The sequence below is a fragment of the Gracilinanus agilis genome, chromosome 4 (assembly GCF_016433145.1).
Source record: "Gracilinanus agilis isolate LMUSP501 chromosome 4, AgileGrace, whole genome shotgun sequence".
Classification (NCBI taxonomy): domain Eukaryota; kingdom Metazoa; phylum Chordata; class Mammalia; order Didelphimorphia; family Didelphidae; genus Gracilinanus; species Gracilinanus agilis.
The window spans coordinates 15729098-15748347 of NC_058133.1; the positions used below are offsets into that span (position 1 = coordinate 15729098).

The 19250-nt window shown below is 42.9% G+C and overlaps 1 protein-coding gene across 1 annotated transcript in view; it reads right to left on the minus strand.

Annotated features, from left to right (window-relative positions):
- Positions 1 to 36: 36 nt before the first annotated feature.
- PATJ (PATJ crumbs cell polarity complex component) overlaps positions 37 to 19250 on the minus strand; it is a 332079-nt gene continuing 312865 nt past the window's right edge. The window contains exons 36-42 of the mRNA XM_044674774.1: positions 12695 to 12809; positions 11513 to 11550; positions 9909 to 10031; positions 8877 to 8981; positions 6124 to 6230; positions 3769 to 3892; positions 37 to 391 (exon numbers count right to left, since the gene is read on the minus strand). Coding sequence (XP_044530709.1) covers positions 245 to 391; positions 3769 to 3892; positions 6124 to 6230; positions 8877 to 8981; positions 9909 to 10031; positions 11513 to 11550; positions 12695 to 12809 — 759 coding nt within the window. The 3' untranslated portion in view covers positions 37 to 244. The remainder of the gene's footprint in view (positions 392 to 3768; positions 3893 to 6123; positions 6231 to 8876; positions 8982 to 9908; positions 10032 to 11512; positions 11551 to 12694; positions 12810 to 19250) is intronic.

The window sequence follows — 19250 nt, forward strand, 5'->3', positions numbered from 1 at the left end:
AAAGAGAGAGAGAGAGAGAGAGAAAGAGACAGAGACAGAGACAGAGAGAGACAGAGAGGGAGAGGGAGAATGATGACATCAAACTGCAGATCTCTTCTGAGCACAGAGGAGATGACGATCAGATTGAGGACTGATGTAAATGGGTGCTTGGTTTTCCTCCCAGCCAGGACTATGCCTTACTTAGGACAGAGATCTGGCACAGCACAGCAGCTACCTCATTGGCTTTGCCCCGGTGAGCCGCAGCTCAGGACAGCACTGTGAGCGTTACGGTTCCCCTCTGACGCTTTAGGATGGCCACGGCTTGCTCGTGAGTCACTCCTTCCAGGGCCTCCCCATTTACAGCCAAAATCTGGTCGCCGCGCTTCAGTCTCCCGTCGTCTGCTGCTGCTCCCTACCAACAAGAGGGCACCAATCGATCAGCCGGCTGAAGGGAATCCCATCTAAATCCTTCGGAGCCCTCTAACTCTAGCCGGGCTCCATGCGAAAGAATGATTTCAACAGCCACCCAAGGAGCCGTTTCCATATTGTCTTCCTCTGTTTGGAAGAATACATGCCGGAGTCTGAGAATCGCAGCATGTTTTGAGCTATAAAATGGAGACACCCGTCTCCCGGGGTTTGAGGAGGATACAATGAGAAACTGTAAAGAACTTTGCAAACCTTTAAAAACTGTAGGAGAAGATTCTAACTCTAAAGCTAAAGGGACCATCCACTCCAATCCCCTCATTTTACAGCTGAGGAAACTGAGGCAGATGGAAATTAAGTGACTCATCCAGGTCACAACGCTAGTAAGTGTTTGAGAGGGGATTTAAACTCAGGGCTTCCTGATGCCAAAGCAATGCTCTAAGACAAGGGCATTAATGGTGAAGATAATTTAAAATTGTTGCAATAATTGTACTAAAGTTTTCAGTGAAAGATAGCTACCATTAGTGCCTCAGGATCATGGATTTAGGGCTTAAAGGGAACTTAAAGCCCACTGAATTCAAAGCTCTAATTTTATAAATGTGGAAACTGAGGTTCAAAGAGGGTTAGTGACTTATCCAGTGTCATGGGTCTAGTAAATGTCTGGGGAGGGATTTGAACCCAGATCTTCCCAACTTCCAGGTTAATACTCTATCCACCACCCCATGTTGCTTTCAGAGAAAGGAAGCACATGGTGGCCTAGAGTACACAGGGGCTCTAGCATCCAGTCATCCAGGCTCTGTCATTGTGTGACTCTGGACAAGTCAATGAGCACTTCTTAAGCTGTTTCTCTATGCCAGGTACTGTGCTAAGCTCAGTGAATATGTGTAATAGGGAAGAGACAAATAGATGCCCCAAAAAAGGATAGTTCCTGCCCTCAAGGAACTTCCATTCTTTTTTTTTTTTTTAAACCCTTGACTTCTGTGTATTGGCTCCTTGGTGGAAGAGTGGAAAGGGTGGGCCATGGGGGTCAAGTGACTTGCCCAGGGTCACACAGCTGGGAAGTGGCTGAGGCCGGATTTGAACCTAGGACCTCCTGTGTCTAGGCCTGACTCTCAATCCACTGAGCTACCCAGCTGCCCCAGGAACTTTCATTCTAATAGAGGAAGACAATGCATAAAAGAAGGCTGAAAAAAAGAAAAATGGGCAAATTGAAGTCAGGAGGGGAACCCTGAGAAGAGGGAAGGCACGGACATGACTGGCCAGTCTTTTCTGAATTAAAATAAGATTCCAGGAGAAACTGAGCAATTAGAGAAGAGGCTGTAGGGGTGGAGGATCCTTTCAGGAGGAGAAAGCTGTTGGGGCATGGTGGAGGGTGGAGACGCAGGTCTGGAGGGCCAGGAGCAAAGCCCGGAGAGAAAGAAAAAAAGGTCCTTGTCAGAGAAACAAGGCAACTGGACCAGACGGTCGGAGGTCCCTCTTTCCCTCAACTTTCTGTGAGTAACGAGGCAGTTCTAGGAGTGCTGGGTAAAAGCGGGGCTCAAGCTGGGTCTGGAAAGCTTGGCTGATTTTAGAGACAAGTTCAAGCAATCCGGGATTACGAAACAATATGGACACACAAGTACCGAAGACCTGGGTTTAAATCCCACACCTGAGAGTTACCTCCTTTGCAACTTCGGGCAAGTCATTTCACTTTCCTGCTACCTAAAGGGCTCGGGCGCAGCGTGGCCCTGTCCTGCTCTAAATCTAGAAAGTGACTCGGTCTCCATTTTCTGTTTCTTTCTCCGTGGGAGGAAAGCCCTGGTTTGGTTTGGTTTGATCATGTAGGTCTTTTATCCAAGGTAGACGCTTGACAAATGACTATTGAATTATATTTAGAGCAAAATTATTTTAAAAATAATGATGCTGGGGGCAGCTGGGCGGCTCAGTGGATGGAGAGCCAGGCTTGGACACAGGAGGTCCTAGGTTCGAGTCTGGCCTCAGACACTTCCTAGCTGTGTGACCCTGGGCAAGTCACTTAACTCCATTGTCTAGCCCTTACTGCTCTTCTGCCTTAGAATAAATACACAGTATTGAGTCTAAGATGGAAGGTGAGGGCTTAAAAAAAAATAAAGATTCTTAGAACATTTGGCATTTATATGGTGCTTGAAGGTTGGCCAAGTCCTACATTACAGCCCTTAGCTCATCTTGGAGGTCAACACTGATGGGTTTTTAGATCTCCATTTTGTACATAAGGAAATTGAGACCCAGAGTAGGGAAATGACTTCTCTAGGGTCACACAGCCAATATGTGTCAGAAGCGGGCCTTATCGGCAGCACTCCGTCTGCAATGTCTTGATGGAACCCTGAATAGAATCATAGCACGGCACGTAACAGTCACGTGCCTCCAAACCCCAAGGGGCTTTGAAGGCTTAGAAGGCAGGTGGGTGTAAGTCCTTTCCCCCAACATCCTCAGTCTAAAGAGATTCTGGGGAATCCCGACAGGGAGCATTTCCACCATTTTAGTCCCTGGAGTTTCTAAAGGAAATGCAATGATGTCATATTGAATAACTTGAGTCTCATCATATTTATTCTGTCTCTGACTCATAATGGCTATGTGACCTTGGGCAAGTCACTCTGACACTCAGAGCCTCGATTGCTTTATCTGTAAAATGGGAACAATGATGTTCATGTTATTTATTCTAAAGCGGGAGTTCTTCAACTGAGGTCTGGGAACTTTTTTTGAAAAGATATCTTGATAAGTGCATTTCAGCACAATTGGTTTTCTTTGTAATCCAAGGTGTTTTGTACTCTTACAACCATATTCTGAGAGGGGGAGTCCATAGGACCCACCAGAGGGTTCCCGGTTGTGAAAAAGGTGAAGAAACCTCAATTTATGGGGTTCTTGTTAGACTAGTACGTTGTAACCCATAAAGAGCTATAAACGAGTTAATCTTTAGCATCACCTGTAAAAGAAGGAGCTCGATCCACTCATTTTACAAAGGTGGACTGTGGGGACCAGGGAGAGAAGTGATTATTTCTGGGCATTGCATTTTAGGAGCACATTGACTAGCTAGAGGATGTCCAGAGGCTAATAGTTGGGATTGTCAACTGGGTAGACTGGTTGAAGAAATTCTGCCTTTGTTATTTATTTTCTGTGTGACCCTGGGCAAGTCATTTCCCCCCAGGCTTCAATTTTCTTAATTGTACAGTGAGGGTTTGGACTAGATGGTCTCTAGAATCCCTTCCATCTCTAAGTCTGTGAGCCATGATCTAGAATCCCCTGAGCATAAACCCACACAGATCCGCCATTTTTGTAAGGCAAAGCATGGATTATTCTCTGCCTTCCTTTTTGAAAACCCCCATATTCCATAAAACCAAAGAAAAATACCTTCGCAAATATGGTCTTGACATAAATTGGCAGGTCGCCGTGGGGACTTCCATACCCTCCCACGATACTGAAGCCCAGCCCGTCAGAGCCCTTCTCCAAAGCAATCATCTTAGGCTGAGGAGTTCTGGAAGCACAATGAGGGAGAAGATTAAAGAGGTGTTGACTCGGTTCAAAGAATGCATGCCACTAGAGGGGAGAAGAGCTCGTTAGAGGGGCGTCTGCTTTCGGGGAGCGGCCACAGAGTGGAGAGAGCCTTTTCCCTGAAAACCTTCTTGTTCATGTGTCCCACGTCCATGAATTACAGGTGCCCCAAGGCTTCCCCTTTCCCAGGTCGTAGGGTTTTCAGGAAGGATTCTCTTTAGCTGCTCTCCATCCCTCTGTCTCTGTCTCTGTCTCTGTCTCTGTCTCTGTCTCTGTCTCTGTCTCTGTCTCTGTCTCTGTCTCTTCCTCCCTCCTTCCTTCCCTTTCTCCCTCAGTTGTTGCCCTAACAGAAATATGGCCTTGGCTCTATCAGGGAAGTCCCTCTACTACAAGTCTACTTGTAACAGGAGGCAGATGCTCAGACAACAAATGAACACACTAAGGGGGGCGTTTAAATATATCATATCAGGAAAGTTTCCTGGTTCTTCTAAACAATGCCCTCTTAGCTATGTGACCCTCTCTTTGTGAGTATCGGTTTCTTCATCTGTAAAATGGGGACAAGAGTGCCAATCCCATTGGGTTGTTTGAGGATTAAGCTAATTTTGCAAGCGATTATGTCTGAAAAAATTCTAAGAGCAGTCGGGCTATTTGCAAGTCCTGTAGTGAGCTGATCACCAATAAGGCAAGTCCCTTTCTAGCTCTGGACTTTAATTTACCTGCCATCTTTCCCTTCGCTTTTGTTTTTAATTTTAATTATTTTTTATTGATCAATTAAGAAAATGTTTCCATGGTTCTATGATTCAAGTTCTTTCCCTCCCCTTCTTCTACCCCAGGGGTTCCCAAACTTTTTTTGGCCTACCATCCCCTTTCCAGAAAAAATATTACTTAGCCCCCCCATGGAAATTAATTTTTTAAAAATTTTAATAGCAATTAATAGGAAAGAGAAATGCACCTGTGGCCATCACCGCCCCCCTGGATCGCTGCAGCACCCACCAGGTGGCGCCCACTTTGGGAATCACTGCTCTACCCCTTTTCCATAGCCAACAGGCAATTCCACTGGGTTTTACGTGTGTTATTGATCAAGACCTATTTCCATATTTCCCTTCACTTTTAAAATGCTTTGCCAATCATAAGATCAGAGATCTGTATCTGGAAGAGGCCCTAGAAGCCATATAGTCCAATCGTCTCATTTTACAGATGAGAAAACTGAGGTCCATGGAGGTAAAGGCAGGAAAGTGGCACTGGATGCAGTTCTAGATCTGGTTGGAGTCAGAGACTTGAGTTCAAAACTGCCCTCAGATAGTTTCTCACTGTATGAGCCTGGATAAGTCCCTTAACTGCTCTCTGCCTCAGTTTTCTTCTAAAAATGGGGATCATAACAATATCTCCCTCCCAGAGACATGGGGAGGGTAAAGTGAGAAATTATTTGTAAAGTGTTCTCCAATCCTTAAAGCAATATGTAAATGCTAGCTCTTATGACAATAATTATACAGTGACTTGCTCAATAATAAGACTCAGAGGCAGGATTTGAATGTAGATCCTAGGGCTCCAGAGGTAGGATTTGAACCTAGATCCTGTGACTCTAAAGTACCTGCTCTTTCTTTTGGACCATGATGAATAAAGCCCATTAACTTATGGTTCTATGATTACTTCTCTTGGAAGGATTCACAGTCATAGCATCAGGAGGGATGAAAAGAGGGTGTAAAAACAGATTGAGGGGTTATATTTCAGTCTTACTGAGATTCTTGGTTTCAAACTCAGGCTGACTAGAAAATCAGAAGAACATGGGCCACTGGAAGAAAGTGCACTCTTTCGCTAATAATGGCCAACATTTATACACAGTTTTATAGTTCACCAGGTGCCTTAGTTTGTTCCTCTTTTGATAACTTCTCGCTCATGTTACCAGGCCAACGGGGGTCCTAGGATCACAGACATCGAGCGAGAAGGCACCTCAGTGGTCCGCAAGTCTAACTCCTTCATCTTACAGATGAGTTCACTGAAGCTCAGAGAAGTTAAGTCATTTACCCAGGGTCACACAGCTCATCTGGGTCAGAGATGGGTTTTCAACCTAGGATTTCTCGGCATCAAGTCCAGGGCCATCTACAGCATCGAACATTCACCTTTACATTTCAGAGCTTGGAAGAGACTTAACCTGAATGTTACTCTGACTCGGCCAGTGTAGATCTCTGGCACACGTCAGTCTCTACCACTTACTCTGGGTCTTCTGGAGGGTGGTCACTGGTGGGGGAGCCAAGGTGGTAGCTAGCAGACATGCTTTCCAGCTGAGTTGCGATGGCACTGATGTTAGTATCAGCTACAACCTGAGGAGAAAAAGAGAGAAGTTTGTTAGTAGAGTCTGTAGCTTGAGCTCCACTAAAGAAAGAGCTGAAGGCAACAGCTATGGACCAGTGATGCTCATGTGTGTGTGATAATGAGATTAAATCTGCCTTGCCCATTCTCAAATTTAATCACCAAAAGGGCAAACAACTCCACTTAACTCATAAATTGGGAGGTCTGTGACCCACATGTGCTAGAGTGAGTGAAGAATCAAAATTTACTGACTGCCTCCTGGGCAGTCCTAAGAAAAGCGTCTGTTGTGATTGGACACGTAAACTAAGAGGAAGGCACAGGAAGTGATGCAAAAGAAGCCCCTTTAAAAGAGAGTTCAGGGAGTTCATCTGGTTTCTGGTTGGTGTCTTGGATCTGGAGGAGCTCTCTTTTTGTTCGTGGCTTGGACTTGGAGGAGCTCCGAGACCTTGGTGAGACCGTTCTTAAATCAACACGTGGTGAGTGAAGAAGACTAACTATGTTAGCCTCTGGAGGGGCCCTTGATTGGGAGAAGCCCTCGTGACTAAACCCCTTGTTAATTGACTTTTAGGCTCTCTGGCTGGGCCTCTGGAGCCCTGCCGGAGTAAAGCCCAGACTTGAATACAAATCTAATTCATTAAGTTAGATCTCTTACTCTACCCTCTTCTCATCTCTTTACCTCCACTCTCTCCTATATTTTTTAAATAAATTACTAAAATCATTTAGGAATTGGTATTTATTCAGTTCCTTGGTGACCACACCTTTAAATATTAATATATCCAATCAAAAACCCCTTTTCCCTCTTACATGGCAACACCCCCTTGAGTTCACCATTATCTATCTTTACAGCACCAAGGCTTTGGGATTTCTTGGCTTGGGAAATCCCTTTGCCAATACCAAATGCACTTCCTCCATTTCCTATCAGAGACTCTGTTTGAATCCTATCTCTGGGGTTTTAGAGACATGCAAGCTCAATGCCACAATGGGGTGACAGAGCAAACGAGAATGGTGCCACACACTTGGAGGCACAGCCTCCAGGTCATGAGGAGGGTTGGTCCCTCTGTATGCTGACCAGGTCAGACTCCATTTGGAGGATTGTGTCTGGTTCCAGGTGTCATAGTTTAAGAAAGGCATCAACAAGCTGGAAGGCTTCCAGAGAATAATGGTAATGAGCTTCCCTGAGCTTGGATGGATCTCAGAGAGCAGATTATCTCTCAGTGGGCCCATTCTTTCCAGATTGGTAGAACTTGCCAGAGCTTGTGTTTCACTGGCTTAGCTCTCGAGGACTCAGGCCACCTCCACGTCACCATGATGTTCCAAAGGGGGATTTCAAACCAATTTAAAAATGATGATAATGATAATAATAACAGCAACAACCACAACAATAATGGAACTTGGAGAATATTTAAAGATCTGAGAAGAATTGTACAATATTAACTTAGCTGATCCCTAGAACCACAGGAAGTAGATACTATTATTATCCCCATTTTATAGTTGAGAAAATTGAGGTAGAGGTTTAAGTGACTTGCCCAGGGTCACACAGCTAGTAGGTATTTGAGGCTGAATTTGAACTCAGGTCTTCCTAATCACTCAACAGAAAACATTAACCATCTATAATGTGCCAGGGATGATACAACTTCCATCCAATCACTCTTAGCTCTGCCCTCTGAGGCTAAGCATAAGAAGCTGAATATTTTCTTTTCCACACAAGCCATTCAGTTTCTTGAGGTCAGTTGTCATGTCTTCACAAGGCTTAGGACCATGGAAGGTCCAGTTGGTGCTTAATACATGTTTTATTTTTTATTTTTTATTTTTTTGTTGGTTGTTTGACCTTTGTATGGCAAGGACTCCAGTCTCTTTCCCAGCTCATTTACCCTTCTTGGTACCACGTTAGCTTTTCAGCCCAGAGCATAGCCTGACAAACAAGGTCCATTTAAGAAAAGAACATTTCCAAACGTTTAAATAACATCTGCTAGCTGTGTGACCTTGGTCAAGTCACTTAACCCCCACTGCCTAACCTTTACGGCTCTTCTCCTTGGAACCAACACACAAGCATTGATTCTAAGACGGAAGATAACGGTTCTTTTTTGTTTTGTTTTTTTAAGTCTCATCTGGAAATCTTCTCTAGCCAACCAAACTTGAGTGGGTCCCAAACAAAAGACTTAAATGCCTTTGGCTTCCCAGGACGTTTCCCCCTCTGACAACACCCCCGGGCTACGGGGGCCACCAATAATCGTCCGCCTCGCTCGATCACGTCTCTTTGCCCCGACGCTGCTTCCCCCCTTCTTTTACAGGCAGAGGAAATGAATAGACGGGCAGCTCAGTCACAGCGTCTGGGCGTAAGGAAAGAACTCGTTTCCCGTCCCGGGCCAACCTGGGTTTACAAAAGAGCGCCGGGAGCCCAAAGCCTTGTGGATTTATCACGCGTAGCCCAGAGTCATTTTTCTCCCCTCGTTAGGCTTTCATAAAATCGTGCTCGCCGCCTGGATAGGCGGCATTAAGGAATTTCTGAATAAAAATAATAATTTCTTGCTTTTGAGCCGGCATAATTCACGGCGGCAGCTTCCCGGCGGGCCGTGCCGGTCCCTGCCAGGGACGCTCCGTCTTTTCTGAAGGCCACTTATCTCCCCCTGGCAGCTGCGGCCCATTTATCAGCGTACCTGCAGAAGAATGCGCCCATAAGCATTCTTGAGAAGATTAACAACATCCGCGTGAGACAGCCCGTCCAGAGGCTGCCCGTTAATGCTGACAATCCGGTCTCCAACCTAGAAGGACAAAAGTGGAAGGAAATGACTATCATTAGAGACAAATTAAATTGGAGGAGAATGCTGGAAAGTCTTTGGGAGCGGCTTTCCTCCATGTGGCTTTTGTGCAGCTTCTCTATTTCCCCCTTGAGAATATGTGCTCAAGGAAGGAAGAGGAATTTTCATGATTCCAAAGAAGAATTTTTTTTTTTTTTTGCGGACCCATCTGAGAAACAAGATGAGGGTTAGAGTTTTATGATTAAGTCTGTGACTTGGAAAAATGGCCCGGGATGAATCTCATGATGAGACTCCAGGCGAAGGCTTGCTGCTAAGAGCAAAGGGTTCAGATTGAACCCTAATGTTGAAGTCAAATATTCACTGCTTTATTTTTCCAGCTCAGGAAAGATTAAGTGGCAACAGGTGCACTTTCCTAAAAATCTTGATTCTCATGGCTGAGGGAAACCTTGCAGGGAGAACCCCTTTCATTGAAAAATCAATTTTGGGGGCAGCTGGATAGCTCAGTGGATTGAGAGACAGGCCTAGAGACGGGAAGTCCTAGGTTCAAATCCGGCCTCAGACACTTCCCAGCTGGGTGACCCTGGGCAAGTCACTTGACCCCCATGGCCCACCCTTACCACTCTTCTGCCTAGGAGCCAATACATAGAAGTTAAGGGTTTAAAATAAAAAATTTGAAAAAAAAAAGCAATTTTGAGCTGAATGGAGTGTTAAAAAAAAAGTTAGAGATGGCGCCACACAGGAAGAGCCACTTGTGCCTCTCACGAGAAACTCTGACATGGCCGAATCTCTAAGATCCAGGGAAAATGCAGATTCGTTTTACCCTCGGGATGGGAGGAGCTGAGCTACAGGAAGCGGTTGGGGTGCCATGCCTCGCTCCAGGCCCAGCACCAGCTGCCATTTCACCCATCTGCCATCTTTTTCTTCACCTACCTTGAGCTTGTGGGTACGGGCTGCGACACCGCTGGCTTGGATCATGGCAATAAAGATGGGAATATCTCCAAGAGGGCTGCCCTTTCCACCTGCTATGCTGATTCCCAGGGCATCATTCAGCTCCTAGGAAGGGAGAGGAAAGAGCAGGCTCGTTTGTGCTGGATGGTGCCAGGACGAAGTATGAGGGTGTGTACTGGACTGGCTGCTGCCTCCTTAAATGTTACAGAGGTACACACGGGGGCATGTAAGTGTCTGTTAAAATAAATAACTGGATGGAACAGAAGTTCAACGTTTCTTACAGATTTTTCTACTTTTTTTTAATATTCTTACATCCCTCCCATATCAAAATGTTAGTGCTTATTAATGATTGAGTTAAAAAAAGATAAATAAAAATATATTAATTTGTTGACAGAGCAGGCAATTGTGGGATTGATTGGGATCAAGTACAACTTCTAAAATCCAAGACTTCTGCTAATTCTGAGGACCAATTTGGGCCACGAGGAAAAGAAAGAACCTGGCCTAGGAGCGCCAAGACAATTTGTTCAGTTCTTGACTCTGTCATTAGCTGTTTGGATTTCTCTAGGTCTCAATTTCCTCATCCAGTGGAATATAAGCTCCCTGAGAGTAGGGATTGTCTCATTTTTGCATTCTTGTCTCTAGCACCAAGAGGATTAAAAGCAGAAAAGGGATGTGCATAGAGCATTGGACCTGGAAGAAGGAAGACCAGAGTTCAAATCCTGCCTTAGACAGGTACTGTTTGTGTGACCCACAGAAAGCCATGAACTTCTCTAGGCTTCAGTCTCCTCTCCTGTAAAAGGAGGGAGCTGGATGCAGTGGCCTTAAAGCTCCCTTCCATCTCTAAGTCTATGACCTCAGGGCTAAACTGACAGGTTTGGAATAGATAAGCTCTAAGACCTTTCCCATTCTTCAGTCCAGTGCTTCACTTGTACACACAGCACTTCCTGGGTCTCAGGAAATATACTGATAAAAAAAGAGCCTGGGAGAACACAATGAGATGGATGCTGGATTTCTCATCAGAGGCCCCACGGTCTGATAGCTCTGCTCTTTCCTAGGTATGGGACCTGGGAGAGTCACTGGACCTTTCTAGACTTGTTTCCTCCTCTGTAAAAGGAGAAAGGGGCCAGTCTTGGAACAGGAATTCTTAACCTGGGTTCTCTGAATTTATTTTAAAATATCTATGTATCTTTATGTAGAAAAAGGAAACCAATTATATGGAAATCCGGTTATCCATTCATCCATCTACGTATCCATCTTTGTATCTATCTATGTATGTATCCATCCATCCATCCATCCATCCATCCATCCATCCATCCATCCTTCATCTATCTATCTATCTATCTATCTATCTATCTATCTATCTATCTATCTATCTATCTATCTATCTATCCACCTGTCCGTCTGTCTGTCTGTCTGTCTATCTATAGAGTTATGGGAGATCTAAGGAGGAAGAAGTCATTTCTGATTTGGGGGAAGGGGAATCCAGAAGGACTCAATGTTAGGATTTTGGAAGTGCTCCCCAGCACACACATGAGAGACTTAGAGTGACTGCAGAAGATCAGAGATCCCCGATTGACTTAACTTACCCTTATTATCTCTACAGTTCTTGGGCCCGTATCAGTTCCTATTAAATAAAGAAGCACAGGGTTAAGTTTCTTAATTAAGAAACATTTCAATGAAGAGAGAGTGAAAACAGCCTGGCACCTTTCGAAAGCAAACCTTTAAGTAGCCATTTTTCCTACGGCCAACTGAAGAGCTACTGATCATGGTCTGGGTCTGCAGTTATAAGGAGGAGGAGGGCCCTCTGGTCCCGGATGGATGGGTCCATAATCATTGTTCCTGGGTTTGCCTGATGCTGATGGAGTGTGTCATGGAAGTGGGGAGAGAAAGAACACACCCAACTGGCCTTGAGATTGGACTCTTTCTGCCTACAGGACACAAATTGTTGTTGTTGTTGTTGTTGTCGTTGTTTTGCTTACCTGAATTGAAGCTGGCCTACCCAGTACAACATGCCTTCCTTTTCTTCTATTAAAAATGATTGCAAGTGTGAACGTCAGGGCTGCCTCTGACAACTCACAACTGATTTCATTTTGACTGTATGGATAGTCTTTAGTTGGCAAGGCAGAGGATAAGGGGAGAGAGGGTTGGCTTTGGAGACAGGGACGTCTGGGTTCAAGTCTCATCTCTGACACATTCTAGTTATGGGAGAGAATAGCACTTACCATATCCATTTTATGGGCCAGGAGGAAGGGGATGGTGTTAGGTGTCTTAAGTTTGAGATAATGTGGAAAAAAGGGATTTGGAGCTACTAAAACGTTAGCTGCTATTCCATTTTACTGAACACTGCCTGCCCTTCCCTCCTTTTCTTCTCCCTCCCTTTCCCCTGCTTCTCTCTCCCTTTCTCTTTCTCCCCCCTTCCAAACATGAATCGCCAACCTGCTTCTAACGACCTACAATTTTTCCATTTTCTCTGTGTGAACTGCTTTAATAGATTGGTTTTATTTTACAAGACCCTGGGGGATTGTTTTTTCTTCTTCTGTTCCAAATGCTTTAATAAAGTGGAAGAAATAGTTCGCATTACAACTCTCTGGCCTTGTTTACTGGTGGTAGGCCTGGGAGAACTCAGTGGAATACATCTCACCCTCCAAAGGCTTACGGAAATTTGGACCAAAGTAAAAACCTTACCCTGGCAGGGGGGTGGGTAGAACCTGAATATTTCCCATTTCACTGGGAAGACTCGATTGTTCTGGGGCAGAAGCAAACCATACCTGAACTTCTCTGAGAAGAGTCTGAGGGCCTCTTGGTGCTAACCAGATTTTGTAAGCTAGTGATAACAGGAGCCAGGGAAGGAGGAAAACCGCTCCGGACACTGTGTTGACTCATCTACAATGAAAAAAGTATCCAGCATTTAAAAGTTTGGTCCTCATGATGACCTGTGAAAAAGGTGCTGTTGTTAATAATTTTGTAGATGAGGAAACTGAGGTGGCGAGACATATCGCCATAAATATCTGGGACAGGATTTGAACTCAAGCCTTCCTCATTCCATGTCCATGGCTCTTTCAACCACCCCACCCCAGATGATCAATATTGTATTAAAGAAAGAAGCTTGGATTTGGAATTCAGAGGGCTTGAGTTTGAATCTAATCTCTGCCACTTACTACTGAAGCAATACAGTTAACCTTTGTTGCTGTTCAGTTGTTCAGATGTGTCTGACTCTTAGGTTTTGTTGGCAGAGAGAGAGAGAATAGTTGACTACTTCCTTATCTGGCTTGTATTACAGGAAACTGAGGCAAACAAAGTTAGGTAGTTTGCCCAGGTTCACACAGCTGGTAAGTCTGTAAGCTGAAGTCAGATGAAGACTCAGATCTTCCTGAGACCAGGTCTGATACTTTATCCACCTTCAACTCCCCCATTTGTAAAAGAAGATCTCTAAGTTCCATTTTAGCTTTCTATTTGTGTTCCTATAATGAGAGACACAGGATGCTACCTGAGCATCTTATTAACACCCAGATTTCTATTCAAATGCTTGTTCTTTTGTGGGTCAGTTTGGGAGAATGGGCACGATCTGCTGAGAATGTTGGGATGGAAAAAAGATCATTTGGGCATGCTTGCAGTTATAAGAAAGACCATGTCATCATGTGAAAGACATGAAAGAGATAGGTAGGGGAAGGTATATCAATGTCATGAAATGAGGAGAGAAGGGGATTATCATACCAAATTATATTATTTATTTTTAATATTCTTTTCAAATATTGAATGCCAAATTCTCTCTCTCTCCATCTCCCTCCTACCCCTCTCTTCTTCTTCTCCCCTCCCCATTGAGAAGGCAAACAATATATCAATTATACATGTGAAATCATGCAAAACATACTAGCCATATTCTTAAAAAAAGAAAAAGAAAGTGAGAAAAGTAAAGTTCAATTTGCACTCATTATTTATCAGTTCTCTTTATGGAGGCGGATTGAGTTTTTCCTCATCATGAGTCCTGTGGAATTGTCTTGAATCATTGTATTGATCAGAGCAGTCATGCCTTTTCTAGCTAATTATCATGCACTTCTGTTACTGTATGCAGTGATCTCTGGGTTCTTCTCACTTTACTTTGCATCAGTTCATATAGGTCTTGCTATGTTTTTCTGAAGCTAGCTCTCATCATTGATTGTAATACACCAATAATGCCCTGTCACAGTCATATGTCATGACTTGTTCAGCCATTCCCCTGTTGAGCACCCCCTTGATTTCCAATTCTTTGCTATCACAAAAATAGCAACTATAAATATTTTTGTACATATAAGTCCTTTTCCTTTTCTTTTGACTTCTTACTAGTACTAGTATTACTCAGTACTAGTATTTTGGGGTCAAAGAGTATGCATAGTTTTATAGCCCCTTCAGCATAGTTCTGAATTGTTCTCTAGAATGGGTTGGACTGGTTCACTACACCACCAACAATTCAATGATATACCTATTTTCTTTTCACCTCCTCCAGTACTGTTATTTCTGATAGGTGTGAGGTGATATCTAAGAATTATTTTAATTTGCCTTTATTTAATAAGGAGGGATTTAGAGCATTTTTTCCAAATGATCATATAGATAACTGATTTCTTCTTCTGAAAACTGTCTAATTATATCATTTAACCATTTATCAATTGGAAAAATGGCTCTTATTTTTGTAAATTTGACACAATTCTATACTCAGTATATTTGAGAAAAGAGGTCTTCATGAAGGAAACTTGCTATAAAAATTTGTGATATTACTTCATTGTCTAAAGTACCCTTTTAGCAAAATGTAGTTTCTTTGATTATCTCTTTTAATTAATTATTTTTAATTAATTAGTTTTGCTTTTTTTTTTATCTGAGATCATGATTGCCACCCTTGCCTTTTTTACTTTATCAGAAGCACTTTAGAACCTACTCAAAACCATTCTTTTAACTCTCTGTGTCTTTCTGTTTCAGCTGCATCTCTAATAAAAAACATGTTAGATCCTTGTTTCTAATCAATTCTGCTATATTCTTCCATTTTATGGGTGAGTTCATCCCATTCATAGTTAGGATTAATAACTATGTATTTCCATCCATCTCATTTTCTTTTCTTTCTTCTCTCTTTCTTTTTATCCTGTCCTCTCTCAAATGCCTACTTTGCTTCAAACTACTGACTTTCTTAATTTGCCCTCTCTCCTTTTTATCATCTCCTCCCTCCTCCCCATATATTACGTATAAATGTAATATATAAAAATGTGCGTGTATTTATTATTTCCTATTTGAACCAATCCTGATAATAGTGAAGTTCAAGTGTCCTCCTCCTCTACTATAAAGGCTCTTCCTTGCATGCCTCTTTATTTTAGAAAAATATTTCCATTCTACTTATCCCTTTCCCCTTTTCCTAGTGCATCCCTCTTTCGCACTCCTACATTCCATTTTTGGAAATCATTGCAACATAACCAACTCATATACAAGCCTTCTAGCTATGTATACTCCTAACTGCCCTAATAATGATAACATTCTCAGGAGTTACATTATGATCTTTCCATATAGAAGGCAAACAGTTAGACTTTATTGAGTCCCTTATGATTGTTGTTCAGTCAATTAAAAAATTATATCTGACTCCTTGGGGCCCCATTTGAGGTTTTCTTGGCAAAGATACTAAATTGCTTTTCCATTTCCTTCTCCAGTCCATTGAAACTAAAGCAAATAGGGTTAAGCAATTTGTCATGGGTCACACAGCCAGTAAGTGTCTGAGATCAGATTTGTACTCAGGAAGATTAGTCTTCTTGACTTTAGGTTTGGCATTCTATCTTCTTAGTCACCTATCTGCCTCGCTTGTGATTACTTTCATGTTTACTTTTTTGTTTGAATGTGAAAATTTTCTATTCAGCTTTGGTCTTTATATCAGGAATGATTAAAAGTCCTCTATTTCATTAAATATCCATTTTCCCACTGAAGGATTACATTCAGTTTTGCTTAGTTGATTATTCTTGGCTGTAATTTTAGCCCTTTTGCTTTCTGGAATATCATATTCCAAGCCCTTTACTCCTTTAACATGGAAACTGCTAAATCTTGTGCGATTCTGTCTGGCTTCATGATATTTGGATTGCTTCTTTCTGGCTACTTGAAATATTTGAACCAATTATTCTCAAACTATCTCTTCTAGACCGGTTTTCTTAGTCTGTCACTCTCTCATTGAGATATTTCATGTTTCCTTCTATTTTTTCAGTCTTTTGACTTTGTTTTATTTGTTCTTGTTGTCTTGAGAGATCATTAGCTTATATGGCAATAAATATAACAATTTAGAAATATGGACGAATATTTACAAAAATATAAACTGCCTAGATTAACAGCAGAAGAAATAGAATACCTAAATAATCCCATATCAGAAAAAGAAATTGAACAAGCCATCAAAGAACTCCCTAAGAAAAAATCGCCAGGGCCTGATGGATTCACAAAGAAAAACCAGAAATTAATAGAAACCTGGACTCCATACTAACAGAAATAATTCAGCAAAATTGCCCTGAAGTCCTACAACAAGAGGGCAATATAGACATCGAAAGGATTCATAGAACACCTGTGACATTCGATCAAGAAAAGAAAACACCCAGAAATATAATTGCCAAATTCAAGAGTTTCCAAGCAAAAAAAAAAAATCTTACAAGAAGCCAGAAAGAAACAATTCAAATATCAAGGAGCACCAATCAGGATCACACAGGATCTGGCAGCCTCCACGCTAAAAGATCGCAAGGCTTGGAATACGATATTCAGAAAGGCAAGAGAGCTGGGCCTGCAACCACGGATCAACTACCCATCAAAATTGACTATATATTTCCAGGGAAAAGTATGGGCATTCAACAAAATTGAAGAATTCCAGGTATTTGCACAGAAAAGACCAGGGCTAAATGGAAAGTTTGATATCCAACCACAAAAATCGAGAGAAACCTGAAAAGGTAAATAAGATACAGAGGGGAAAGAAAGAAAACTTATAATTTTTAAATTTGCCTTTTTAAGGGCCTCAGTGAGATCTAATTATCTGTATTCCTATGTAGAGAAATGTTATGTTTAATTCTCTGTAGTGAACTCTATTCACTATTATAATATTCACTATTATAGTAATCAGAAGAATAATTCACAGGGTGACGGTGGAACACTAAATAATCTAAGATGACATGGGGGATGGGAAAGAGGGGGTGAATAGCAGGGGATACCAAGAGAAACTTGAGTGAATAAGAAAATAGGATATTCTATTACACACAAAGAGGGCATGGGAGGGAGAGGGGACAAATACTATTATAAGAAGGAGAGGAAGAGAGCATTAAGAGGTAATAATCAAACCTTACTCTTAGTGTAATCAACCCGGAGAGGGAAGAGTAGCTATACTATCCATTGGGACATAAAACTCTTATCTAACCCTTCTGAGAAAGTTAGAAGGGATAAACCAAGGGGAGCAGGGGAGTGGGGAGGTCAAAAAAAAGGGAGGGGAGAAGAGGGAGGGAATTCATAAGGCCTTTAAAAACAAAAAGAGGGGGAAAAATAAGGGAGGGGGTAGAAAGGGAAGTTAATCAAGGGAGGGGATAAGGGATAGCGGCTCAATAGCAAACCACTGATTTAAAAGGAAAAAGTAAGGGTTAAAAAAAAAAAGCTAACAGAAGGAGCAGACAGCCCTATTTAATCTCTTTTATACAACAGGAGTCATTGTGGTTGTCAGAATACACACACACTGTTTTCTGGGAAACTCACTGCAGCAGGCTCAAGCCATAAAAGGGGTCCTCGAGACAGTCATCTAGAAACAGCTGTGGGCTGATAACCATGGAAATGGGGTGACCCCTCTCCCTGCAAATAGCTCCTAGAGCCTTAAGACAAAAGGCCTTCTATCCCCAAGCCCAGCATGGAGTGGATTAGTGGGGAAGTCGAGCCAGGACTCTCTAGCGAGGAGATGGAGTTGAACTGTCTTGCTCCTTGTCTACCAGCAGCCTTCATGGCCAACCACGAGAAAGAACAGAAGGTTTTGTTTTTTAAGATGATGCTTATTTTAATCTTGCAAATAAGTCCAAAATATCTGCCAGCACAGCGAGCAATGCCAGGCCACAATGCCAGGGAGAACCTGGCATTCCCCGCTCCCCCAAGAATGACTCATTAAATGCCCTCCATCTTCACAAGTTCGCTTGACGGCAAAATTTCATTGAAGGACCAGAACAATGCTGAGCTAATGAGGGTCAAATTGCCACCAGATGTTACCTTTTTAATAAACACAGCTGTGTCCAAATGCACTCAGGCAATGCAGCCCCAACTGGGGAGCAGAGGAGTGTTTCGAGGAAAACGTTTGCTGGCAATAAAGGGACCAGAAAAATGGGTGGATTAATAAGCCCCTCACTTTTATTTTCCATCCCTTTGCATTTAAACCTCACTGAAATAATATGGAACCAGGGGACCTGAAACACACTTTATAGAAGATGAAAATCCAAACAGCCAGAGCTTTCAAAAGCAAGCCACTGTTATTAAAGTGGGAAAGCTCTGACACTGGGGAGGGAAGAAAGGAAAAGGGAGGCAAATGGCTTCCTACATAGAGGAGGGGGTCTTCAGACACCCTTTGTGAATCTAGCTCGAGGATCTTCGAAGTACACAACAATCCCCATCCTACCGCTTCTGCTTCCTGGTTACATAGAGATACACCCCAGAATCTCAGAGTGGGAATCCCAACTGAAATCTGATGAAATATCTCTGCTATGAAATTCCCTACAAAAGAGAATTCAGTACGGTCTCTAGGGAAGGGAAACTCCCTAGCACTCAGGTTGCCCATTTCTCTGATGGACCATATTTATGTTTTCTTATTCCATCAAGGCTTATTTGGCTACTTGTAACCTCTACCCACTGTCACTTGTTCTGCCCGCTGGGGCCAAGCAGAGTGAATGTTATCCCTCTTCCATGGAAAGAGACCTCTGAGGTCTTTGCAGATGACTCTTCTGTCCTTCTCCAGGCTAAACATTCCCAGTTCATATCATCTGTTGGCCCTTTGCCATTCTTGGGGGCCCCACAGGACTCCCATCTATCAACATCCTTCCTAAAATGAGGCATCCTGAACTCTACACAGTACTCCAGAAATGGCCTACACTTCCTTTGGCCCTGGAAGCTGTGGTCATCCTTATGCAGCCTGAGGGGGCATCAGCCTCCTTTTTGGCTGTCACATCCTATTGTTGACATGTTGAGCAGGCAGTTCACTAAGAACTCCCTATCCTTCCCAGGAAGAGCTGTTTAACTATCGCTCTTCCATCATGCCCTGGAATTGTTCAAATAACCCAGGGATTTGACCCATCCCATTTAGCCCCCAGAGTAACCTCAGTG